The sequence below is a fragment of the Carcharhinus amblyrhynchos genome, unplaced genomic scaffold, assembly GCF_965287045.1.
Source record: "Carcharhinus amblyrhynchos unplaced genomic scaffold, sCarAmb.v2.hapA scaffold_38, whole genome shotgun sequence".
In the NCBI taxonomy this organism is placed as follows: domain Eukaryota; kingdom Metazoa; phylum Chordata; class Chondrichthyes; order Carcharhiniformes; family Carcharhinidae; genus Carcharhinus; species Carcharhinus amblyrhynchos.
Window position 1 is genome coordinate 3239894 of NW_027649779.1, and position 21529 is coordinate 3261422.

Consider the following 21529-nt stretch of genomic DNA (forward strand, 5'->3'; position numbering starts at 1 on the left):
CTCCAAGCTCCCTCAAACCCCAGCAGCATGTTACTTATACTGAGTCGGTTGGTCAGCTGACCGCCACGTCATTTTCTCATTGGTTAGATAACTTTCATCTTGTTCCCATTGATCACTATAACAGATCCAATGTGAGTCTGTTGGTTGTTATATTGGTTCCATTCTAACATTCCACTCAAACCCGCCTCTCCCACGACCTGATCCCTGCCAACCCAAGCAACTCAAACCCATCACTTCCCAGACACTTCCCAGTTACTGTGATCCCACCAGTTCACCAGATTCTCCGAATCTTCCCTGTTCTTGGTGTCATCGTTGTTTGAGATCTGACCCACTGCAGTGGTGTCATCAGCAAACTTGGATATCAAGTTGGAGAGGAATTTGTCCACACAGTCATTGCTGTATAAGGAGTATAGTAAGGGACTGAGGACACAGTTTTGTGGGGCACCGCTGATGGGAGTGATTTTGGAGGAGGTGTTTTGACTGTCCTTATTTATTGCTGTCTCACAGGATCAAATTGCAGAGGTAGAGGCCTAGCCCCAGGCCACAGACTTTGTCGATGAGTTTCATTGGAATAATGATGTTAAAGGCTGAGCTGTAGTCAATAAACAGGAGTCATTGTTACAATGTTGAATGTAGGGCCAGGGCGATGTCATCTGTGGACCTATTGCAGAGATAGGTGAATTGTAGCAGATCCAAGCAATCTGGGAGGCTGGAATTGATTCATGCCATAGCAAATCTTTTGCTGCATCATATAATATTGGCTATAAGTGTCACTGGACAATAGTCACTGAGGCAGGTTGCTTGGTTTTGGTTTGATAGCGGCCTTGGATTGAGCTTTTCTTACGGTGCATAGACCAGCAACTATCCCACTGAGAGAGGAATCACTGAGCTTCACTGGTCCAGTAGACCATAGTGGGGCAGCAGCAAATACACTGGGCACTATGGACAGTAGCTATACACTGAACCAGGAAGCTTTGAAATCAAACCCTGGTAGTTGTGTTCTGTGCCATTCGAGTGTGAGATTATGATTTCTTCCCGTGTTGTACAAACAGCGGACACAATGCTGTGGTCTCCTCTCCAGGATACAGTCCTGTGTAAACATGATAGAGATTCTGAGCTGCCGAGGCATTGGGATCTCTCTCTGCCAACTGCTGGTAGTGTCTAGAGGAAAGGGTGAAACCAGCACTGTTTGGTACCAGCTCTGCTGCACGAGTTGTCAGTAAGCTGTTTGAAAGACGACAGATTACTACGTACAGGACTCCACGCTGAATTATCTGTCAGGATTACCCACACAGCCTTCTCACTCTCCAAATCCCCCACAAGGTATCAAAACTATTTACCTGCAGCTAAGTGAGGGTAAATGTTGAGGACCCCCGGAAAACGCGTTCAAAAATGAATAGCATTTTGTACCTACCATGGAGCATCACAGTGGCACACTGGTTAGCACTGCTGACTCAGCATCAGGAACCTGGGTTCAATTCCAGGCTCGGGTCACTGTCTGTGTCGAGTTTGGATCTTCTCCCCGTGACTGCCTGGATTTCCTCCAGATGTTCCACTTTCGTCTCACTCTCCAAAAGATGTGCTGGATCATATAAAAAGAAAGATTTAACTGGTTCAGTGTGTGTGCACATTTTTTTAAAACAAGTTCCATCTGCAGTCTAAATGGTAACTTATTCCCCTGAATCATGGCTAATTTTATTCTTTATTTCCTCCCTGACAGTGAACATAATCACAATTGTGACGTTGACGAGCAGAAACTGTGGTCTGTCCAAATGTGTCACTCGTTACCTGGTGGCCATGTCAGTGGGGGATCTGCTCGTCATTATCCTTGACCTGATATTGAGACACATTCCCATTGTTTATTGGCAACAGTTTTATTTCCTGTACTCAGTCCCCGTGTGTAACATCCACGCCGTCCTGCTTTATGCAGCCACTGACTGTTCTGTCTGGTTCACCGTCACTTTCACCTTTGATCGATTTGTGGCCATTTGCTGCCCCAAGCTGAAAAGTAAATATTGCACTGAGAAATCGGCGGCTGTGGTTCTGGGAACAGTGACAGTGCTGAGCTTTTTAAAGAACATTTTCTGGTATTTTATGTTATTAAATGGATATGGGCTGGCGAACAATCCCTGGTTTTGTCGCTTCTCATGGGATGTTGTGGATTCTCTGGTCTGGACAACAATTGAGTTTCTCCACAACATTCTAACCCCATGTGTCCCATTCGCCCTGATTCTGCTGCTCAATGCTCTCACTGTCAGACACATTTTAGTGAGCAGCAGAGCCCGCAGGAGACTCCGGGCTCACAGCAGTGGGGAAAATCCTAGTGACCCAGAGATGGAGAGTCGAAGGAAATCCATCATTTTACTGTTTGTTATCTCAGCGAATTTCATCGTCTTATGGTCGACATTAATGTTTTATTCAACATGGAGTCGGATGTATGGCTTGGGCTATCAGTCGATGAGGTTACATCTTTTTGTTATGGAATTGGGTTTTATGCTACAACTCACAAGTTGCTGCACAAACACCGCCATTTATGCTGTGACACAGACTCACTTTAGACAGCAGCTAAAAGATCTTCTGAAATACCCCTTTACTGCAATTCTTCATCTCAATACACCCTGACAGGAAACTACAACCACAAGGTCCATGATTCTTCCTGTTAAGCATTCACATAGTAAACAACAAAACAGCATCATAGAGACAGAAATAATTACACACACACATACACACAGAGAGAAAAAGTGAGAGGGAGACGGTGGGGGGGGGGGGCAGTGTTAGCAACAGTGAGAGTGATAGAGATTGACAGAGAGAGGGAAAGGCACAAAGGCATGGATAACAACAAGATTTGAAAGATGTTCGAATAGGTGCAGACAGAGAGAAAGAACAGAGGCAGAGAGAGACTCTCACAGAGTGAGAGAGACAGGGATAGAGAGTAGAAAAAACGGCGAGGGTGATATACAGGGAATGAGAAAGGGAGACAGAGGAAGACAGTTTGGAGGTTGTAATAAGAGAGTGAAAGGAAGATGAAGGGGAAATGGGAGGCAGAACGTGAGGCAGAGGGAAGTAGCCAGAGACAAAGAGAAACACAGATATAGAGACAGACAGCAGGTGCAAATGGGAAAGAGTGAGACTTAATGAGCACAGTGGAAACAACAAGAAAAAGAGGCAGATTGAGGTAAACAGAAGGAGAGGGAGACTCAAAAGGGGGAAGAGAGTGGGACTGATAGGGGACAGGAGAGAGAGAGAGAAGGGTTGAGAGAGGGACAGTGGGGGAGAGGCGGAGAGACAGAAAAAGACAGAGAGTAACATCGAGAGGGAGAGAGAAAGAGGCACAGAGAGGAACAGAGAAAGAGTGACAGAGAGAAAGAGAAAGGCACAAACACAAAAAGAGGCAGAGAGACACATTTAATGAGCTTAACGATACCCATCAAGTGGAGTTATTGGAATATGCCCTTCCTGATTGAGACAGTTAATGCTGTCCAATCCGGGAGCTCTACAGATCTACATAATATGGTATCTCGAGGTTACAGGAACTCAGGATGTTTACACTCAGGATGTGTACGTGATGGACTGGTGGTTTTATCACTGGGCTATTAATGCAGAAACTCAGCTAATGTTCTGGACACCAGGGTTCCGATCTTGTCACGGCATATGGTAAAGCTTGAATAAATATATCTGGAGTTTAGAATCCGCTGGTGACCATTAAAATTGTCGGTTTTCAGAAAAAATAAACATCTGGTTCACCAATGTCCCAGGGAGGGTAATCTGTCGCCCTACTGTTGTCAGGCATAATCGTGACCCCAGGGCCACAGCAATGAGGTTGACACTTAATTGCCCTCTGAACATGGGCAACTGGGAGGCCGAGTCGCGAAGGCAGATGCCTTGAGTTGGTTATAATTGACAGACACTGGTCGTATTCCCAATGGAAGAGAGGGTTATCATGAACTTCTTTCAAAACTCTCCCAGTGGCAGTCAATAATATTCGGTTGTGGATGCAAATTTACCCATTCCTGAATAAACTGAAAAAGCTAGTGTTGATGGAGGATTGGCTGTCTTTTAGGAGGCAGAGAGTTGGTATTACTATTTAAAAGGTGAAAAGCTGCAGCATGCTACGGTGCAGAGGGACCTGGGGGTCCTTGTGCATGAGTCACAAAAACCCAGCCTGCAGGTGCAGCAGGTGATCAAGAAGGCGCATGGAATGCTGGCCTTCATAGCGAGGGGGATTGAATATAAAAGCAGGGAGGTCTTGCTGCAACATACAGGGTACTGGTGAGGCTGCAGCTGGAGTACTGTGTGCAGTATTGGTCGCCGCAGTTGCGCAAGGATATTTTGGCCTCAGAGGGAGTGCAGAGGAGGTTCACTAGGCTGATACTGGAGATGAGGGGGTTGGACTATGAAGAGAGACTAAATAGACTGGGTCTGTACTCGTTGGAGTTTAGAAGGATGAGGGGGGATCTTATAGAGACGTGTAAGATAATGAAAGGGATGGATAGGATAGAGGTAGAGAGATTCTTTCCTCTCAGAAAGGACAGCAGGACTAGAGGGCGCACCCTCAATATAAGTTGGGGGGGCAGTTTAGAACGGAGTTGAGGAGGAACTTCTTCACTCAAAGGGTGGTGAATCTCAGGAATTCTCTGCCCGTTGAAGTGGTGGAGGTTACCTCGCTAAATATATTTAAGTCACGGGTAGATAGGTTTTTGGTAGGCAAGGGAATTAAGGGGAGAAAGCGCGAAAGTGGAACTGATCCACTTCAGATCAGCCATGATCTTATTGAATGGCGGGGCAGGCTCGAAGGGCTAGATGGCCTACTCCTGCTCCTATTTCTTATGTTCTTATGGGGAATCCAAAAAGCTGTGACAGCCTGAATTGCACCCATATTGGAGTGGCAGAGAGGAGCTGACTGTGGAAGATGGCACGGGCCTATATGGTTCAAGTGTGTTGTCTTGAATCAGTATCACCATCACATCCTGGCTGAAATTAATCTTAGTCACCCAGGAGTGACAGACTGAATGTCCTCCAAATTGCCATGTCTGTTGGCCAGGTATGGATACAGATATTTTCTCGAGGGTCATTGTTGGCAACATCAACAGGGGCAGAACTATGACCAGTCACTACTCTCCACTCTTGGGAATGGCTGGGATGGTTGTAGGCGTAGCTGCACTTGGACAGTGCCGGACCATTCATGGGGTCAGTGTTCCTGATAATGGTAGGTGCTGCTTCAAAGACATAGTCAGTTAATCAAGCACAAGGACAAGAGTGGAGAAAACTCATACCTCTTTTGACTCCCGCAGGTGTTGGTTTCTGAAAATGGACCACCCTTCATCAGCCAGGAATTTGTGCATTGCATGAAGTAGAACAGAATTTGACACGTTAGGACAGTGTCCATATTACCCATCATCCAACAGGCTGGCAGAAAGAGCGGCCCAAACAGTAAAAGCAGGTTCAAAAAACCGTCCACAGCCTCCTTGGACACCAAACCATCCAGATTCATCGTCAATTACAGGGCAACATCCTGCTTCAATCGTCTACAAGCCATGAAGCCCCAAGCCATGCAGGAAAAATCAATTCCCAGCACACTGGGAACTTCGGAAAGAATTCAGGGCACTCCAGTTCCTGCTCTTCATCTCCACCAGTGGGCACCACTGAGTCTGAAATGGAGACAGCGGGTTTAGCCTCTCGACAACTTTGTCTCACAATAAAGGGAACTCGGGCCACTGCGCTCGTGGTGGAAGAGAGCAGCTCCGGTCTGCTGAACACCCCACTCACTGCCCAGGCTGAGCTGGAGGAACCACACCCAGCTTTGAAACGCCAAAAAGGCTTACAAAGCAGTGAGCTCTCGGTGGTTACTTAGACCCAGAGGAGAGGGGTGCAATGAATTCCAATAGGTTCACAGTCGGACGTACATAAATATAAACTACCGAACTGAGGCCTGTGTAATCTGTCCACTCAGTGAGCTCCACAGGGAGCTCCAAGCTGCAAAGATCGAAACACTGAGATTTGGGGTAAGTTTAGGGAAGTGGATGGAATGGTGTTTCAGTGTGCTGTGTCCCCTATTGCCCGGTCCAGTGCGGGCAGTGTCTCCCAGACATTACAGTTCAGGAAGTGAGGTGAGCAGATGGGATTATTGAAGCTTTCAGAAGGATTTTGACAAGGTCTCACATATCAGACTGCCATGTAAAGTGAAAGCGTTTGGGATTGCAGGCAATGTTTTGCGATGTATAGAAAGCTGGTTAACAGATAGAAAACAGAGAGTTGGCATTCAGTGTCTAGTGGGGTGCGGCAGGAATCTGTCCATGGACCCAACTGTTCACGTTATATATTTATTCATCTAAAAATGGAATTAAATGTATTATTCCCAAATTTTCAGAAGATTGAAGGTGGGTGAGGGTGAGCTCTGAGAAACATACAGACAAGCTTCGGTGTGATTTGAACTGTCTCAGTGTGTGGGCTTGTGCAAAGCAGTTGCAGTAAAATGTGGGTAAGTGTGAGGTTATCTCTTTGCAGCAATAATAGGAAGACAGATTATTATCTGAATGTGTGTAAATTCAGAGAGGTGGATACTCAGTGAGGCCTTATATCAGACTAGATCATGTCCCTGGTGTTGAAAAAGAAGGTGCCATTTTGCAGGTGTCAGATTGTGGTTCAAGTGGTCTGACGTGGAAATTAAAATAACAAAAGGATCGTGGACAAAGCAGATTGTAAAACCCGCTGTAATCTGTTGGTCTGGTGGTTAGAGGTTGAAGCTTTCACTGCTGTTTTGATTGCAGGTCAGGAAAAGAAGATTTATTGCTCTCCTCCAATCCGTGACAATAAATATCAGTTATTTCTCGGCAGAACGCTCAAATCTCAGTCTCGCCTTGTATCCTGTCCTTTCTCAAGTGAAAACCCTGAGCAAATTCAACAGGAAACCATGTTGTTCTTTCTGGGGTCCAGACGAGGTTAATTCAGTTTAAATAGAGCCGGCTCTTCACTGCAGCTCATTGTGTTTCTGAATGGAGATGAGTTTTGTCTGCTGCACATTTCAGGATCATCTCTCAGTAATCACCGGCAAGAATATTCCCTTCCCGTGGGGAACACTAAAGAAGTCAAGGGCATTAACCACCAAACTTCCGATAAGCATTCTCCAAGGCGGCCTTCAAGACACACGACAACACAGAATCTCTGATCAGAAACTGATAACCCAATTCCATATACATGAGAATGGCCTCAATCGTGATCTTGGGTTCATGTCACACGACTTTTAACCCCCACCATTTTTCCTGGGCTTGCAAAATCCTACAAACTGGCCAGGCGTGAGACAATTCACACTGCTTTAACGTGTCATTATCCCACTCTCCATTCGCATTTTCTGCACCCGAAATGAATGATTTCGTGAATCATGATTTTTTTCCCAACAATAGACAGCAGTTTCATGCTCATCAATGCATTTCTATTCCGATCTTATTTGTTGTATTCAAATTCCACGACCGTTCTGGTGATTCCCAGATGATGAGCTGGTCGAGGGATTAGACCACTGGACGATCCGCTCACCTAAAACGGATGCTCTAGGTGAGGCTCGAACTCACAACCTCGGCATAGCCCGCTGGCTGTACTGCTGTATAAGTACCGCGCGCTAACCAATTGCGCCACTGGAGCACTGCGCTGGGCTCGTTTTTGTCAGGTTATTAAAGGTCTCCGCAGCGTTACCTCCGTTAATAACCGCTCTTCGAGGCCACATTTCAGACCGGGAAACAAACTGAACTGAGCCACAACAGATCAGCCATGATCTTATTGAATGGCGGGGCAGACTCGAAGGGCTAGATGGCCTACTCCTGCTCCTATTTCTTATGTTCTTACGTTCTTATGTTCAAACCCATCAATGATTCTCTTTCCCCCGGCTCCACAGTGAGTGAGACAGGGAGAAGCAGCAGGATTATATCCCGCAGTCTCCAATCGCCAGCAGAAAGCGGCGACTGCAGCTTCAATCAGCGGGTTACTGCCCATCCCTGGGACACAAGATCCAACCCCGTTCAAACCTCCCCATACACCGAACACAAGCTCAGCAAAACGCAGATAGATTATATCAGGCTCACTGAACCTTCGAGTAGCATTTACACAACACCCGAGTGATTCACAAACAAAATTCACACCAACTTTCCAAAGCTTTTCAGTGATAAATTCCTCTATTTGGTTGAAAAGCTGAGTGTTGTGAATCTGGAAATGAGCACCATGGGATTTGTGTTATCCAGTGACTTGTTTCCCAGGTTTAACCTCAGGTTTGCAATTCCATTTGTGTTGTATATTGAAGCGAATCTTACATCAAAATTAGAAGAAAACAAGTGAAATATTAAATCTTGGAAGAAATCCTGAGGGAAATGGATCACAATATTCGGAAGGAGGTGCAGTTGTGAATGGTGTTATTGATGATTGAGTGGAAAGTATTGGATGGTTGGGCTGCTGGTGGTCAGTTCCCTTCCCTCCCGTTAAATTCCTCCCTGAGATAAGAGAAATGGATTTATTTTACCTGCCCGTTCATAGGAGAAAGGGAATAACCTACACACTACAGCAGTGCTGCAGGATCAACGGAACTAAAGAGACTTGTATAGAATTGTAAACAGTGCGGTCATGCTGCAGTTCTGGAACAGGTTTTACAGTAATAGAATTGTGGTCATTGACACACTAGTTTAGAATGTATTTAACAGTGATTGTCTTATTCTCTGCGGCGCAATTGGTCAGCGCGTTCGGCTATTAACCCAAAGGTTGGTGGTTCGAAGCTCACACAGGGACGGAATTTCATTATTTTCTCTTCATCGGCAAACACTTGCCTGTTTGCAAAGTGTCCGTGGGTGCCAATAAAAAATATCTCTCAATTGTTCCCGGCTGTACTGTTATCTGGAGTTACCAACATTATTTAATGACAACTGACTTCAAACATATTACATATAACATTATATATATGCTTCCATTATACTATTAAAGAAATACAATTGAAACATGAACTTGTGGCTAAGCATTTGTTCCAATTCCATGTTCCTGCTTCCATTCATTCCTGGATAGATCATAAATCTGTCTAACCCAAACTGAAATGTGTTCAATGATGGAACATCGGAACTTTCTGGAGTGGAGAATTCCGAAGATTCACCAGCCTTTGAGTGAAGCAATTTCTCCTCATTGCTGTCCTAAATCATCAGCGCCTTATCCTGAGATTGTGTCCCCGTGTTTGAGATTCCCGGATCAGGAGAACTAATGTTTCAGTTTTGTAATACTACTTATTGTTTCTCGTTAAAGATGTTGAGATTTTCCAGCATTTTTGTAGGAGGAACCATTAAGGGCAATGCGAGTATGAATGGGTGTTGGCAATTGAGGGGATTGTTCAACGGGATTTCCATTTCTCTCTGCTATTCAAGGTGGCAGAAATATTGAATGAGGATTTTCGATGCGCCTGTGTGGTTCCGTGGTGTAATGGTGAGCACTCTGGACTCTGAATCCAGCGATCCGAGTTCAAATCTCGGTGGGACCTTGTTTTCACATGCAGATGGTTGATTTGCTGAAGAGTGTTTTGTTTCAATGTATCACAAAGCACCAATCGAGAGGACAATTTGTCAGCCAGTTCAATTGGTCTGACAATGCACTGTGTGATAATCCTCTGGTGCCAGGTGTCTGCAACGTCAGTGCTTTTCGTTTTTTTGCTGCTCTTTAATTCCTCTGTTGGAAAATAAAAAGAAGCGGTTTGTGTCGCATAATAGCAATTCGACTCGAGTCTGGCAATTATTGAGCAAGTGTGTGTGTGTGTGTGAGCGTGAGAGAGAGAGATAGAGAGTGTGTAGGTGTGTGTGCATGTGTGATGTCCCCGACTTGCCCCAAATTTTATAAATTGCCGCTCCCCCTATAAACTTGCCCTAATCTAGTTCACCTCGATTAAATCACTCCTCAATCTGCTCTCCAATGGACAACAATCCCAGCATCACAAACCAGAAACTTCTGGCTAATTTGAACTTTTCAGAATAAAACTTACTCCGAAGAAATTCCTCCATCTGTTTTAACTGAAATTCGTCAGCTTAAAAAAAATCTCTGTATTTTGCTTCTTAAAATTAAACATGCTTAAAATAAATTCTTCAACAGATTTCATCAACTTTTTTAGAAACTATTTTCACCATTCTGAAAAATGTAATGTTTCCATGTTTATTTTTCGAGAAATTTCCAACTTTTAAAAGGTAGCTTATGCTTGCTGACGTATTTTCCCCAAATGCTTTAACGAGAATTTTTCATTTAAAAAAGAAACATTTTTCTTTCAAAAGAAAAGTTTTTTCATTTTTTGTTGTCAACATTGTTTTTTGAAAAATAAGTAGCTAAGACAAATATCTTCACAGAAGCTGATTGCATTTGGTCAACATTTCCCTGAATTGGTCTAAAATTAATGAAAAAATATTTTTCATCAACACGAGCATGGAGTTTTTGAAGTAAAGTGACATAGCGAGCCAGCCAGGAGTCGAACCTGGAATCTTCTGATCCGTAGTCAGACGCGTTATCCATTGCGCCACTGGCCCACAGCAAAACCACCTGCAGCACTATTTACATATATTCTGCGCAGATGTGACAGTCACATTTAAAAAGGGATATGCTTTGCATTAGAAACGGTAAAGAGAAGGTTCACCAGATTGTTCCCTGGGGTCAGTGAGTTGTCCTGTGATGAAATTCTCTGGAGTTTAGAAGAATAAGCGGTGATCTATTTAAACTTACACAGTTCTGATTCGGTTTGATAGGATGGAGGCTGAGAGATTTTCTTTTTCTCTGCTGGTCGGGAATCTCACCCCCTGCTGCACAGATCAGCGGCTGGTCATTTAGGGCTAAGATAAGGAGAAATTATTCACTCAAAGGACAAGAATCTTTGGTATTTTCCGTACCTGACAGTTATGTATGTCCCATCATCGAGCACATTTAAGGTCGGGATAAACAGGTTTCTGATCTCTTGGAGAATTCAGGGATACGGGGAGCTGGTGGAAAAACTACGTTGTATCCCAAGATCAGCCATGATGGTATTGAATGGTGGGAATCTCGATGGACCGAGTAGCCTGTTCCTCCTCCTATGATTCCTGTTAGAATAAAAACAGGAAGGACTGGAATTTCTCAGCAGGGCTTGAAACAAATGTGGAGCAAGACAGAGAGTTAAGTTTCCGAGTTCAATATGATTCTTTTCAAACCTGTAACTGAGTGTGAATTATAACAACTAGCACAACATCGAGACTGCAAACACATACAGTATCACTTGTATCTGTCTTTTTCAGCACACAATACTAAAAGATATTTCAGATGGTGATTAACCTTATCAGTCTGCTCTTACAAACCCATTAAATTTTGTTGGGGACTCAACGAAATGCGAATAAATGCGGTGTCAAAATCGAACTTTCCCCTCAGTGTCCCTAATTTCACAGGAAGCATTTGAGGGTGAAATCAGAGCAGTGATAACATGTCTTTAAAACCGAGGTTCGGATAATGTTGAGCAACAAACTGAAATCAAACAATTTTCCCTTACCCGACATGAGAAAGCTTAATGAAAGTTTCTGCCCGCTCTCGAACCGAGGACTTATTCGCGTGTGAAGCGAATGTCATAACCACTACACTACAGAAACAACTGGCAACAGGGTAGAGCGAATCTGCCTGTCTGCAATGTTCAACTACGCTGTGTTGCTGCAGGTTCCGATGGTCAGAGTGAGAGCCCATGTCACTGAATTCAGGAAGATAACCGTTACTTTCAATCTGATTGTACAACTTACTCCGAACATTAAAATTGAAAAGCGTTCGTCTAGCAAATATCTAAGGGATGAATGATTTCTACCCCTTTATTAATGCATCATTTTCATCTTTCTTCCAATAATCATCCACATTTTGTATCATCAGCGCTTTGTAACCTGTCGCTCCCTTTTTTCTTTGTTCTTTAAATGTGACATTTCCAATTCAGATACTAAAGAGGAAATCTCCCTGATACTGATTCCGACAGAACTGGTGCAGACCGGGAAATAACGCAGGATTGTTGTACAGCAATAAATCTACATTCCCTGACCGGGAATCGAACCCGGGCCACGGCGGTGAAAACACCGAATCCTAACCACTAGGCCACCAGGGAAACAGACTAATTTTAAAATATTAATTGATCCATGCGCCACCTGAATTTTGTTTTATTTCTACACGGGGACACAATCTCAGGATAAGGTGCTGATGATTTAGGACTGAGATGAGGAGAAATTGCTTCACTCAAAGGGTCGTGAATCTCGGGAATTCTCTACTTCAGGTTCTGATGTTCCATCACTGAACACTTTTCAGTTTGGGTTAGACAGATTTATGATCTATCCAGGAATGAATGGAAGCAGGAATATGGAATTGGAACAAATGCTCAGCCACAAGTTCAGTTTTCAATTTTTTTATATGTTTAAAGGTATAATGGAAACATTTATATATATATGATCTATATATGTAATGGTGTACAGATGTATATATGTGTATATGTATATATAATGTTATATGTAATATGTTTGAAGTCAATCGTCATTAAATAATGTTGGTAATACCAGATAACAGTACAGCCGGGAACAATTGACAGCTAATTTTTATGGGCACCCACGGGCCCATTGCCAACAGGCAACTGTTTAACCGTGAATGCTGATGGTGAGGAAATAGTAAAATTCCGTCCCTGGGTGGTTTCGAACCACCAACCTTCCGGTTAACAGCCGAACGCGCTGACCATTTCCGCCACAGAGACTGAAATAGCAGCTGAATATATTCTAAACCAGTTTGTGACCAATGATCACGCAATCTGAAGCTTAATTTCATTATTAATGCACTGGGCTTTGCTTCTATAAGGGCTACAATTAACCCTGTCTCATTTATGACTGTTCATGGCAGTGTTCACTACAATCACACATTTGGTGCAGTCTTGTACAGTAATGCACTAGGCCATGTCTCTTTATATACTGCGTTTGACTCATTTGAATCATTATTGCAATAGACTTTGCAACTGTTTACACTACATTACATGCCGCTTCATTTATTAATACATATAGACATGCCATGATAACTGCTACAAATCATCGTCTCTGAACTATTATTACTTAGTCAAGAGTTCACTTACGTTACATTAGGCTCCATCTCAGATATTATTGTGCTAGGCTCTACGTCATTCACTTCTGAACACACCCGTGTATCACTAATAAAGCAGACACTTTCTCACTAACTGTTTTTCTATAAAATGTGTCTAATAGATGGAATCGAACAAAGAGCGAGTGAGAAGAATAGATGGATATTCACTAAAAAGTTCAAAATAATTGTGTGGATGAAATTGTGTTATAGATCAGAGTGAGTTAGGGCTCGAATTGTGCTGAAGTCAAAAATTAGAAGAAGGAACTATATTTACATATACACAGAACATATTATAGAGGCAGGGTTCGGGCTGGATTTCTGAACGGACTAAGGAAAATAATGAGCGCCGAGGAATGGAAAATCCAGCGAAAAAGAGACATGTGTCCAATTATAATGAAATATTATTTGATAATGTCTGGATGATAAAAGAGACAAATCTTTAAATCACAAAATGGTAAGTTTATACAATAATTAGCTGGTAATCGACATGTACAGTAACCGGAAGGTAAATATGAATGCAAGTATTAAATTCACTATCCTTCGGCCAGATTTTCCTGTGAATGTTACTGACAGAGATATTAATGCCATTGCTTTACTGATTGTTCCCTTTCCATGGAAACAGGGAAATAAATTTTCCTCAAATAGCTCCTCAAACCTGCTGCGCTAACCTTGAGATTAAAGTGATACAACACCACCATCTGCTGGCGGACAACAGCGACTGCAGGCGCTGATGCTTGTGAGTCTGCGAACCGGTTACTGAAATATGAATATTGAACGATATTGTCCGAGATTGGAGTTTATAGATGGATCTCGGCTGGCGTATTCGCCCTTTTTATAACCAGGCACCGCAGATAAACCGTGTTCTTCATTTCCCATTGGGAGATAATGTCTGGAGATTGAAGTTGGGATTATTTGAAACTTCAAATTGTACATTCGAAGCAGTTATCAGACGTTAATCAAATTCAGAATCTTAGTGGGTCAACATTTCTGCCCTCTGCAATTCATTTGTCAGACATTTTCACGGTTTAGTCTTAAAAAAGGCACAAAGAATCAGACATTTACGGGAATGCACACACACACACACACACACACAGGTATTGGAGCCTACAGAGAAACAGGGGGGCATACACAGATTCAGGCGCAGACATATAGAGATCCTCGTAACTCGAAAGATGCAAGGGCACGCACAGAATCAGAGGTGTATACAATGTCTCAGCTTGGACACTACCAAATTTTCTCTCGTCGTTCCAAACTTTTCAATGAGTTGAAGCAGGCAACTGTTTACCCGTGAATGCTGATAGTGAGAGAAATAGCAAAAATCCGTCCCTGGGTGGTCTCGAACCACCAACCTTTCGGTTAATAGCCGAACGCGCTGACCAATTGCGCCACAGAGGCTGAGACAACGGCAGTTAAATATATTCTAAACTAGTGCGTCAATGACCACAATTCTATTTCTGAAAACCTGTTCCAGAACTGCAGCATGACGGCACTGTTTACAATTCTATACAAGTCTCTTTCGTTCCGTTGATCCTGCAGCACTGCTGTAGTGTGTTTCTACTATGAACGGGCAGGTAAAATGAATCCATGTCTGTTATCACAGGCAGGAATTCAGCGGGAGGGAAGGGAACTAACCACCAGTAGCCCAAAGATCCGATACTTTCCACTCAATCACCAATAACACCATTCACAACTGCACCTCCTTCCGAATATTGTGATCTATTTCCCTCAGGATTTAGTTCCAAGACTTAATATTTCCCTTGTTTTCCCCCAATTTCGGCATGATATTCGGTTCAATATACAGAGTGAACGGAGAAAGAAGAAGCTTTGCATTGGCCGGGAATCGAACCCGGGCCTCCCGCGTGGCAGGCGAGAATTCTCCCACTGAACCACCAATGCTGCTCTTGTTGCTACTGCCCCCACATGCTCTCTCTTCCTTCACACTCAGCAGCATTGTAATTTCCTTACTTTGTCGTTTCGTTCCCCAAATGCCCACAAATGCTCTCACTCAAATCTCACACGCAACATCGCACAAGCCTCTCATGCTGTTCAACACCTTCCTTTCATTCACAACCACATCTCAAACTTTCAACCTCCCTCCAAAACACAAGCACTCTGCAACAGTCCCTCTCACACAGTTTCATTCTCCCAAATATGCCTCTGCTTTCACCGCATCAGTCTAAACACGCTTAAAACTTGTTCAAATCATTTGCACACTGTCTCTTCCACTCAACTCATATCACTACAATACGCATCATGCCATTCTGCAAAAGCTTTAAGTTGCTACATTTCTTCAAAGCTGGTACGCAGTGCGACACCAGGCCAAACTTCCACTTTCAACACTTGATAACACCTATATAGGGTTACAAGTTAACTCGGAATGAGTTAAAAAATAGGGCTGAGGAGAGCTAGTAGGGAGCATGAGAAGTCCTTGGCAAGTCAGATAAAGGAAAACCCCAAAGCTTTTTACTCTTACTTTAAAAAAATGCATTAAATCTTCATATATCGAGGCCAGTCTGTGACATCTGAAAGCGCTGAATCCTAACCTCGAGACCACCCGGATCCCATCTGCCTGATTCTCCCAGATACTGATTACAGGAATGTGCACAGCGCTAATTGTCCGCACTCACACACTCCTTCCTGTCTGTTAAGATTTGAAATTGTTTATATTTTTCACATCGGCTTCCAATGTGATGAAAGCAGAGCTGTGATAAGCTGATGTTGTTCAGTGGATTTACTGCAGTAAGGTTTATGTCAGTTCGATGCAAACATTGGTGTTTGAATGTGGTCAGTTACAGTGAAATTTAATGCAGTGGAAGGGAGCCTACTCATTTTTACAGGAGGAACCAGCAAGGGAAATATAAATATGAATAATTGTGCAACGGGACTGATATTTCTCCCTGCTGTTCACATTGGCACAAGTATTGATCCACGATTTTCAGGGTCTAGCGTCATGCTGGGTTCTGTGGTGTAATGGTGAGCACTCTGGCCTCTGAATTCTGCCATCCGAGTTCAAATCTCGGTGGATCCTTGTTTTAATTTGCAAATACGGATGATGGATTGGCTGAAGGGCGTTTCGTTTAAATTTATCACCAAGTCCTCATCGAGAGAAAAATTTGACAGCCCGTTCAAGTGCTGTTACTCAACTCAAGGGCAATTAGGATTGATAGTAAATGAATAAAGACAATCTCAATAATGGACCTTTTCCTCACAAGTAAAAGCAAACTTTCTGACAATTCTTGTGCCTGAAACTTTCGAAACGTCGAGTTAATATGTAACAACTAACGCATTTTTACTTGCGGGCCAGTGGCGCAATGGATAACTGCAACTGACTACAGAGCTAGGCGATTCTAGGTTCGTACTCCTGGTTGGCTCAGTACGGACCCTTAAAAGGTGTTCACAAGTTCCTTGTTCCTTCCAATGGGAAAGGTATTTAATGCCTTCATACTTATTCAGACAAATGCCGGCAAGCATATTTTCAACTTCTCTGGAGAAAGTAATGTTCGGAAGTTGCTAATGAACAGCAACCGACTATTTTAAGTATTTTTTCGGGAAACAAATCATTTAATAAGATTAGGATATTAAATAAATGCTAACCTCAAATACATTTTAGACAAAATTCAGCATGTCTTAGAGAATGCACACTATTTTGTCAAATTTTTCATAAAATTCAGCATTTCTGACTTCATACAAATCATACAATATTTTGTATCAATGCATTATTTAACACATATGTTTTCATTATGAATTGAATATTTCTGAAATTGAACATCGCTGAATTGCAACCATAACTGACCAAGAGAACCAATCGAATCACCGGGTAATATAGATCACAATTTTCAGATTTACTATCGTCAGCTTTTAAACAAAGTCACCTTCATTTAAATGGAGGAGAATCAAGAATTATCTGTTAGTGACCCTTGAGCGTTTTTTATTATGGGTGTGAAACATTCAGGCGCATAAATTCCGGCCCGTTACAGGAATATCCAGTAGATCCGCACTGAGTCTCGATTCCCTCATCTGTCTGAGTGGCTTTTCCTGTTTCTTAGAGATGAAAAACGATTTTTAAAAGATTCTTCTGTGAAATGTTCGCCATTTCCTCTAGTTCACTTACAGTATCACTTCTATTTGTCTTTTTGAGCTCACACTGCTATCAGATATTTCAGATGGTGATTAACCATATTAGTCTGCACCTATATACCCATTAAATTCTGTTGGAGAATGAACGGGATGGGAATAAATGCTCGGTATCAACATCGAACATTCCCGTCAGTGCACCTTATTTCACAGAAGGTATTTGAGGGTGAAATCAGAGCAATGATAACATGTCTTTAACATCGAGGTTCGGATGATGTTGAGCAGTAAACTTAAATTTAACAGTTTTCCCTTATCCAACATGAGAAAGCTTAATGAATATTCCTGCCCGGTTTACGAACCGGGGCCCTTTCGCGTGTGAGGTGAATGTGATAACCACTACACTACAGAAACAGCTGGAGGGATAACAGAGGAAAATTGCCTGTCTGCAATGTTCAGCTAGGCTGTGTCAACATTTAAAAGCGTTAGTCTCGCAAATATCTAAGGGAGCAATGATTTCTACCCATTCATTAATGCATCATTTTCATCTTTCTTCCAATAATCATCCGCATTTTGTAACATCAGCGCTTTGGAGCCTGTCGCACTCTTTTTTCTTTGCTCTTTAAATGTGACATTTCCAATTCAGATCCTAAAGAGGAAATCTTCCTGATGCTGATTCCGACAGAACTGGTGCAGACCGGGAAGTAACACAGGATTGTTGTACAGTAATAAATCTACATTCCCTGAGCGCGAATCGAACCGGGGTCACAGCGATGAAAGCGCCGAATCCTAACCACTGGACCACCAGGGAAGTTTGGGCAAAATTTATAAAATGATAATTGATCCATGAGCCACCTGCCTTTTGTTTTATTTCTGTTTTTTTTTCACCAAATGCAACTTTATCCTTCACATTGCCATGTTTATATCACACACAAGTGACTGTTTCAGTCAATGAAAGAAGTGATTCCTGTTAGCTGGAACAGGAAATGGACAGTGAGGTGAAATAGTCCCGCAAACTGCTCATGTGACACTTTCAATTTCCAAAACCCACCAACCCCATCACTGTGGCTCCTGTGAAACTTGGAAGGTAACACACGGCAGGCTTTCATCACGGAGGGTAACGGGGACAAGTCATTTACCAAACGCTATCATGTCGCTTCTCTTCCCGTTTCTGTCGCTGCCTCTCATTCAGCTCCCTCTGGTTGTCCAGCTCCAAGGTTAAATTAGCCATGGAAATGTGGAGACTGTGGGAAGGCATTCGATTACCCACCCCAGCTGTAGATTCCTCGGCGCAGTCACAGTGGGGAGAGATCATTCTCACCTGCTAACAGTGGGCGATTCAGTGATGGAAAATCGATTGAATATCAAGGGGCGGAGGTCAGATTTTCTCTTATTGGTGATGGACATTGTCTGGCATTTGTGTGGCTCGAATGTTACTTGCCACTTGTCAGCACTTGCTAGTCCAAAACATATAGCCTAATAGAACGTAACATACTGCGGACTTTCGAAATCTGAAATAAAATCAGAAAATACTGGGTGCTGTCGGTATTTCTGGCACTATCTGTGGAGCGAGAATCAGAACGAATGTTTCCCATCCAGATGTCACATGGCAGACGCGGACATGATGAGTGTGGGCTCCTGCCATGTGGGTGTCTGAGTGGGCTCTTTCCGTGCTCGAAAACTCTGTGCCTTTTTTTTCGGAGTCAGTCAGCAGAAAGCCATCCCGCCGTTTGCACCTCAAACAGATCAGGATATTTGACTTGGTCAAAAAGAAGCGAACAAAGGGCTCGTCCGGGATTTGAACCCGGGACTTCTCGCATGCTAATACCTTGAAATACCCTAAGCGAGAATCATACCCCTAGACCAACGAGCCCGTACGTCACTAAACGGCAAAATAAAATTGTTTAACTTTCTACAAAGCAGTTCTGCCACCTCGAGTGAAAGTCGAAACTGGTGAAAACAAACTCACCGCATCTGCATTTGTGAACTTTAATCTGCCAAATATTGTTATCTCGACTGTTTGCAACTGGGGGCTTTTGTTTATAAAGTACACATGTCACAGTCAATAATTTTAACTCAGCGACTTCAATATGTAGCAACTCTGATTCTGCCTTTGATATTTGATCACTTTTGAAAGGTGTGCTCTGTCAGACAGTTGAAAGATCTGGAACATTATAAGTACAGATTGATGACGTTGTTCACCTGGGAGATCTGCGGGTTTGTGTGAATGGGGAAGGATTGGACTTGATTCGATAGTAATATGAGTAAATTCTGAGTATATGTCAAATTCCCCAACAGTGACAATCCTGAACCTCAGTGAGGGAAAGCACCTAGACAGGACTGTATTGGCACGTTCACTATAAGTAAATTTTCCCTGATATTTAATCCCATGTGTTGCCCTGACATTGAATCATTGATTATCAACATGTGCCAGATTATCAATGAGCCCGGCGGGACCCTCATTCTCTGTGGCTCTCAGTGCACAGTAATACACGGCGCTGCCTGTCACCTGCTAATCCTTCATGGACAAGTGAAAATTGGTTTGTTTTAGGTTGAGATTCCCGCTGAAGTTTTCAAAACCCGTTGTTTTTAAACTTTGCTGCTTTTCTGGGTGAACTCCAGCTCTCTATTCCCCCCAGCAGTGCCGCCTCTCAAACTGAGACTTTCTCCATTCTGCTTTGTTAATCTCACAGTTACTGCTTCCTGAATGAAAACTGCTTGCAATCGGTCAAGGTCAAAAAGTTTAGTGTTCCATTCATGGAGAAGTTTTCTTGTCATTTTATTCAGAAATGAGTGATAATTCTGTCAAAACAAATGGTTAAATTTGACCCGTTACCATCCAGATTTGACCTTGTATCACCATTTCTGTCGGCAGCGTTTTGCATCATATCACTGTCTTTCACTATCTGTGTTTGTTCTTGACCTGCTGCTCATGCGACATTTCCAACCCGGAATCAAAAGTGCAAATCTCACCACCGATTCTGGCAGAACTGCTTTGGACTAGGAAGTATTGCTGGTTTGTTTATAAAAAAAATCATTAAATCTGAATGTATCAAAGACAGCCTGCGACCCTGAAAGTTTCGATTCCTAACCACAAGGCCACCAGGATCCCATCTGCCTGATTCTCCCAGATACTGATTACAGGAATGTGCACAGCGCCAATTGTCGGCACTCACACACTCCTTCCTGTCTGCTAAGATTTGAAATTGTTTATGTTTTCACATTGGCTTCCAGCGTGGTGAAAGCAGAGCTGTGATTAGCTGTTGCTGTTCAGTAGATTTACTGCAGTAATGTCTCTATCAGTTCGATGCTAACATTGTTCATTGAATATAGTCAGCTACAGTGAACTGTAATGCAGTTGAAGGTAGCCTACTCATTTTTACAGGGGGAGCCAGCAAGGGCAATGTAAATACGAATTGGTGTTGGCCATTGACGGGATTGGACAATGGGACTGATATTGCTCTACGATGTTCAAAATGGCACAAGTATTGAGCGGCGATTTTCAGGCTCTGGTTGTGGGTTGGGTTCTGTGGTGTAATGGTGAGCACTCTGCACTTTGAATCCAGCGATCCGAGTTCAAATCTCGGCGGGACCTTTCTTTAATTTGGAAATGCAGGTGATTTATTTGCTGAAGGGAGCTTCGTTTAACTTTCTCACAAAGTTCTCATTGAGTGGGCTATTTGTCAGCCAGATTGAATCTGCCTATTGACTTGAATGGTGCTGATCTGAACATCGAGTGCAACTATGCTGAAATGGATCAGGTAATATTTAATTAAAACACATAAGCAGAATCTGGCTCACCGCATGTAAGTGTGTTAACCTGTATAGTTCCACAACGAATGCACTGACAGGTGTAATAAACTACACAGTCAGAGAGATTTTCCACGAGGAGGAACATGATTGCTCATCATGTAGACTGGATATTGACCAGGAGAGAGAATTAGGCAGCGTTTTCATTCTTGACTTGAACAAAACTGTTCATTATTATTTGATGCAGAGACTACTTAACTCAGCATGAACAGATTAACCCCATTTATTGTCTTTTGTACAATGCTCATTTCACTACTTAAATAATCCACGATTTAATTCTCATTATTTTTATGCAATAATTTAACAGGGAACATACTATATACTCTGAGTGTGGAAACACATCAGAACCTATGAAAAAAAAATCTTAAACACATGGTGCACAATAACTTTGCCAATGTGTTTGATTTGATTAGCAGAATCCATGTATAAAAAAAAACAGATCACTTAATTGTCTCCCTGGAGCCTGACACCAAGGATAAATGTGGTAATCTCTGAGTACAGTGGAGAAGACAATTGGGGACTTTGATCGAAATGC

The 21529-nt window shown here is 42.8% G+C and overlaps 1 protein-coding gene and 10 non-coding genes across 11 annotated transcripts; 3 read left to right on the top strand and 8 right to left on the bottom strand.

Annotated features, from left to right (window-relative positions):
- The first annotated feature begins 941 nt into the window (after positions 1 to 941).
- LOC145362396 (putative G-protein coupled receptor 139) lies at positions 942 to 5851 on the top strand. Its single transcript, XM_080218442.1, has 3 exons — positions 942 to 990; positions 1721 to 2538; positions 5504 to 5851. The coding sequence occupies exons 1-3, from the start codon at positions 942 to 944 to the stop codon at positions 5849 to 5851; spliced, it is 1215 nt and encodes a 404-aa protein (XP_080074568.1).
- A 1689-nt stretch (positions 5852 to 7540) lies between these two features.
- On the bottom strand, positions 7541 to 7635 carry trnai-uau (transfer RNA isoleucine (anticodon UAU)). The gene is made up of 2 exons: positions 7598 to 7635; positions 7541 to 7576 (listed from the first exon to the last, which is right to left on the bottom strand). It is a non-coding gene; the product is annotated as a tRNA-Ile (tRNA).
- A 1792-nt stretch (positions 7636 to 9427) lies between these two features.
- Positions 9428 to 9499, top strand: trnaq-cug (transfer RNA glutamine (anticodon CUG)). The gene has a single exon. It is a non-coding gene; the product is annotated as a tRNA-Gln (tRNA).
- Positions 9500 to 10453: 954 nt separating this feature from the next.
- Positions 10454 to 10526, bottom strand: trnar-acg (transfer RNA arginine (anticodon ACG)). The gene has a single exon. It is a non-coding gene; the product is annotated as a tRNA-Arg (tRNA).
- A 1505-nt stretch (positions 10527 to 12031) lies between these two features.
- Positions 12032 to 12103, bottom strand: trnae-uuc (transfer RNA glutamic acid (anticodon UUC)). Its single transcript has one exon. It is a non-coding gene; the product is annotated as a tRNA-Glu (tRNA).
- A 559-nt stretch (positions 12104 to 12662) lies between these two features.
- trnan-guu (transfer RNA asparagine (anticodon GUU)) lies at positions 12663 to 12736 on the bottom strand. Its single transcript has one exon. It is a non-coding gene; the product is annotated as a tRNA-Asn (tRNA).
- A 1698-nt stretch (positions 12737 to 14434) lies between these two features.
- trnan-auu (transfer RNA asparagine (anticodon AUU)) lies at positions 14435 to 14508 on the bottom strand. The gene has a single exon. It is a non-coding gene; the product is annotated as a tRNA-Asn (tRNA).
- A 430-nt stretch (positions 14509 to 14938) lies between these two features.
- On the bottom strand, positions 14939 to 15009 carry trnag-gcc (transfer RNA glycine (anticodon GCC)). Its single transcript has one exon. It is a non-coding gene; the product is annotated as a tRNA-Gly (tRNA).
- Positions 15010 to 17524: 2515 nt separating this feature from the next.
- On the bottom strand, positions 17525 to 17598 carry trnav-cac (transfer RNA valine (anticodon CAC)). The gene has a single exon. It is a non-coding gene; the product is annotated as a tRNA-Val (tRNA).
- A 1369-nt stretch (positions 17599 to 18967) lies between these two features.
- Positions 18968 to 19057, bottom strand: trnap-agg (transfer RNA proline (anticodon AGG)). The gene is given in 2 exon segments: positions 18968 to 19003; positions 19022 to 19057. It is a non-coding gene; the product is annotated as a tRNA-Pro (tRNA).
- A 1650-nt stretch (positions 19058 to 20707) lies between these two features.
- Positions 20708 to 20779, top strand: trnaq-uug (transfer RNA glutamine (anticodon UUG)). Its single transcript has one exon. It is a non-coding gene; the product is annotated as a tRNA-Gln (tRNA).
- The last annotated feature ends 750 nt before the right edge of the window (positions 20780 to 21529 follow it).

Bases quoted from the DNA above. Each gene is read 5' to 3' on its own strand.
- LOC145362396 (XM_080218442.1), top strand. From the start codon at position 942: ATGGACAGTAGCTATACACTGAACCAGGAAGCTTTGAAATCAAACCCT. The intron at 991-1,720 runs GTAGTTGTGTTC...CCTCCCTGACAG, and splicing joins AGCTTTGAAATCAAACCCTG to TGAACATAATCACAATTGTG. The intron at 2,539-5,503 runs GTGACACAGACT...CGTCAATTACAG, and splicing joins CAAACACCGCCATTTATGCT to GGCAACATCCTGCTTCAATC.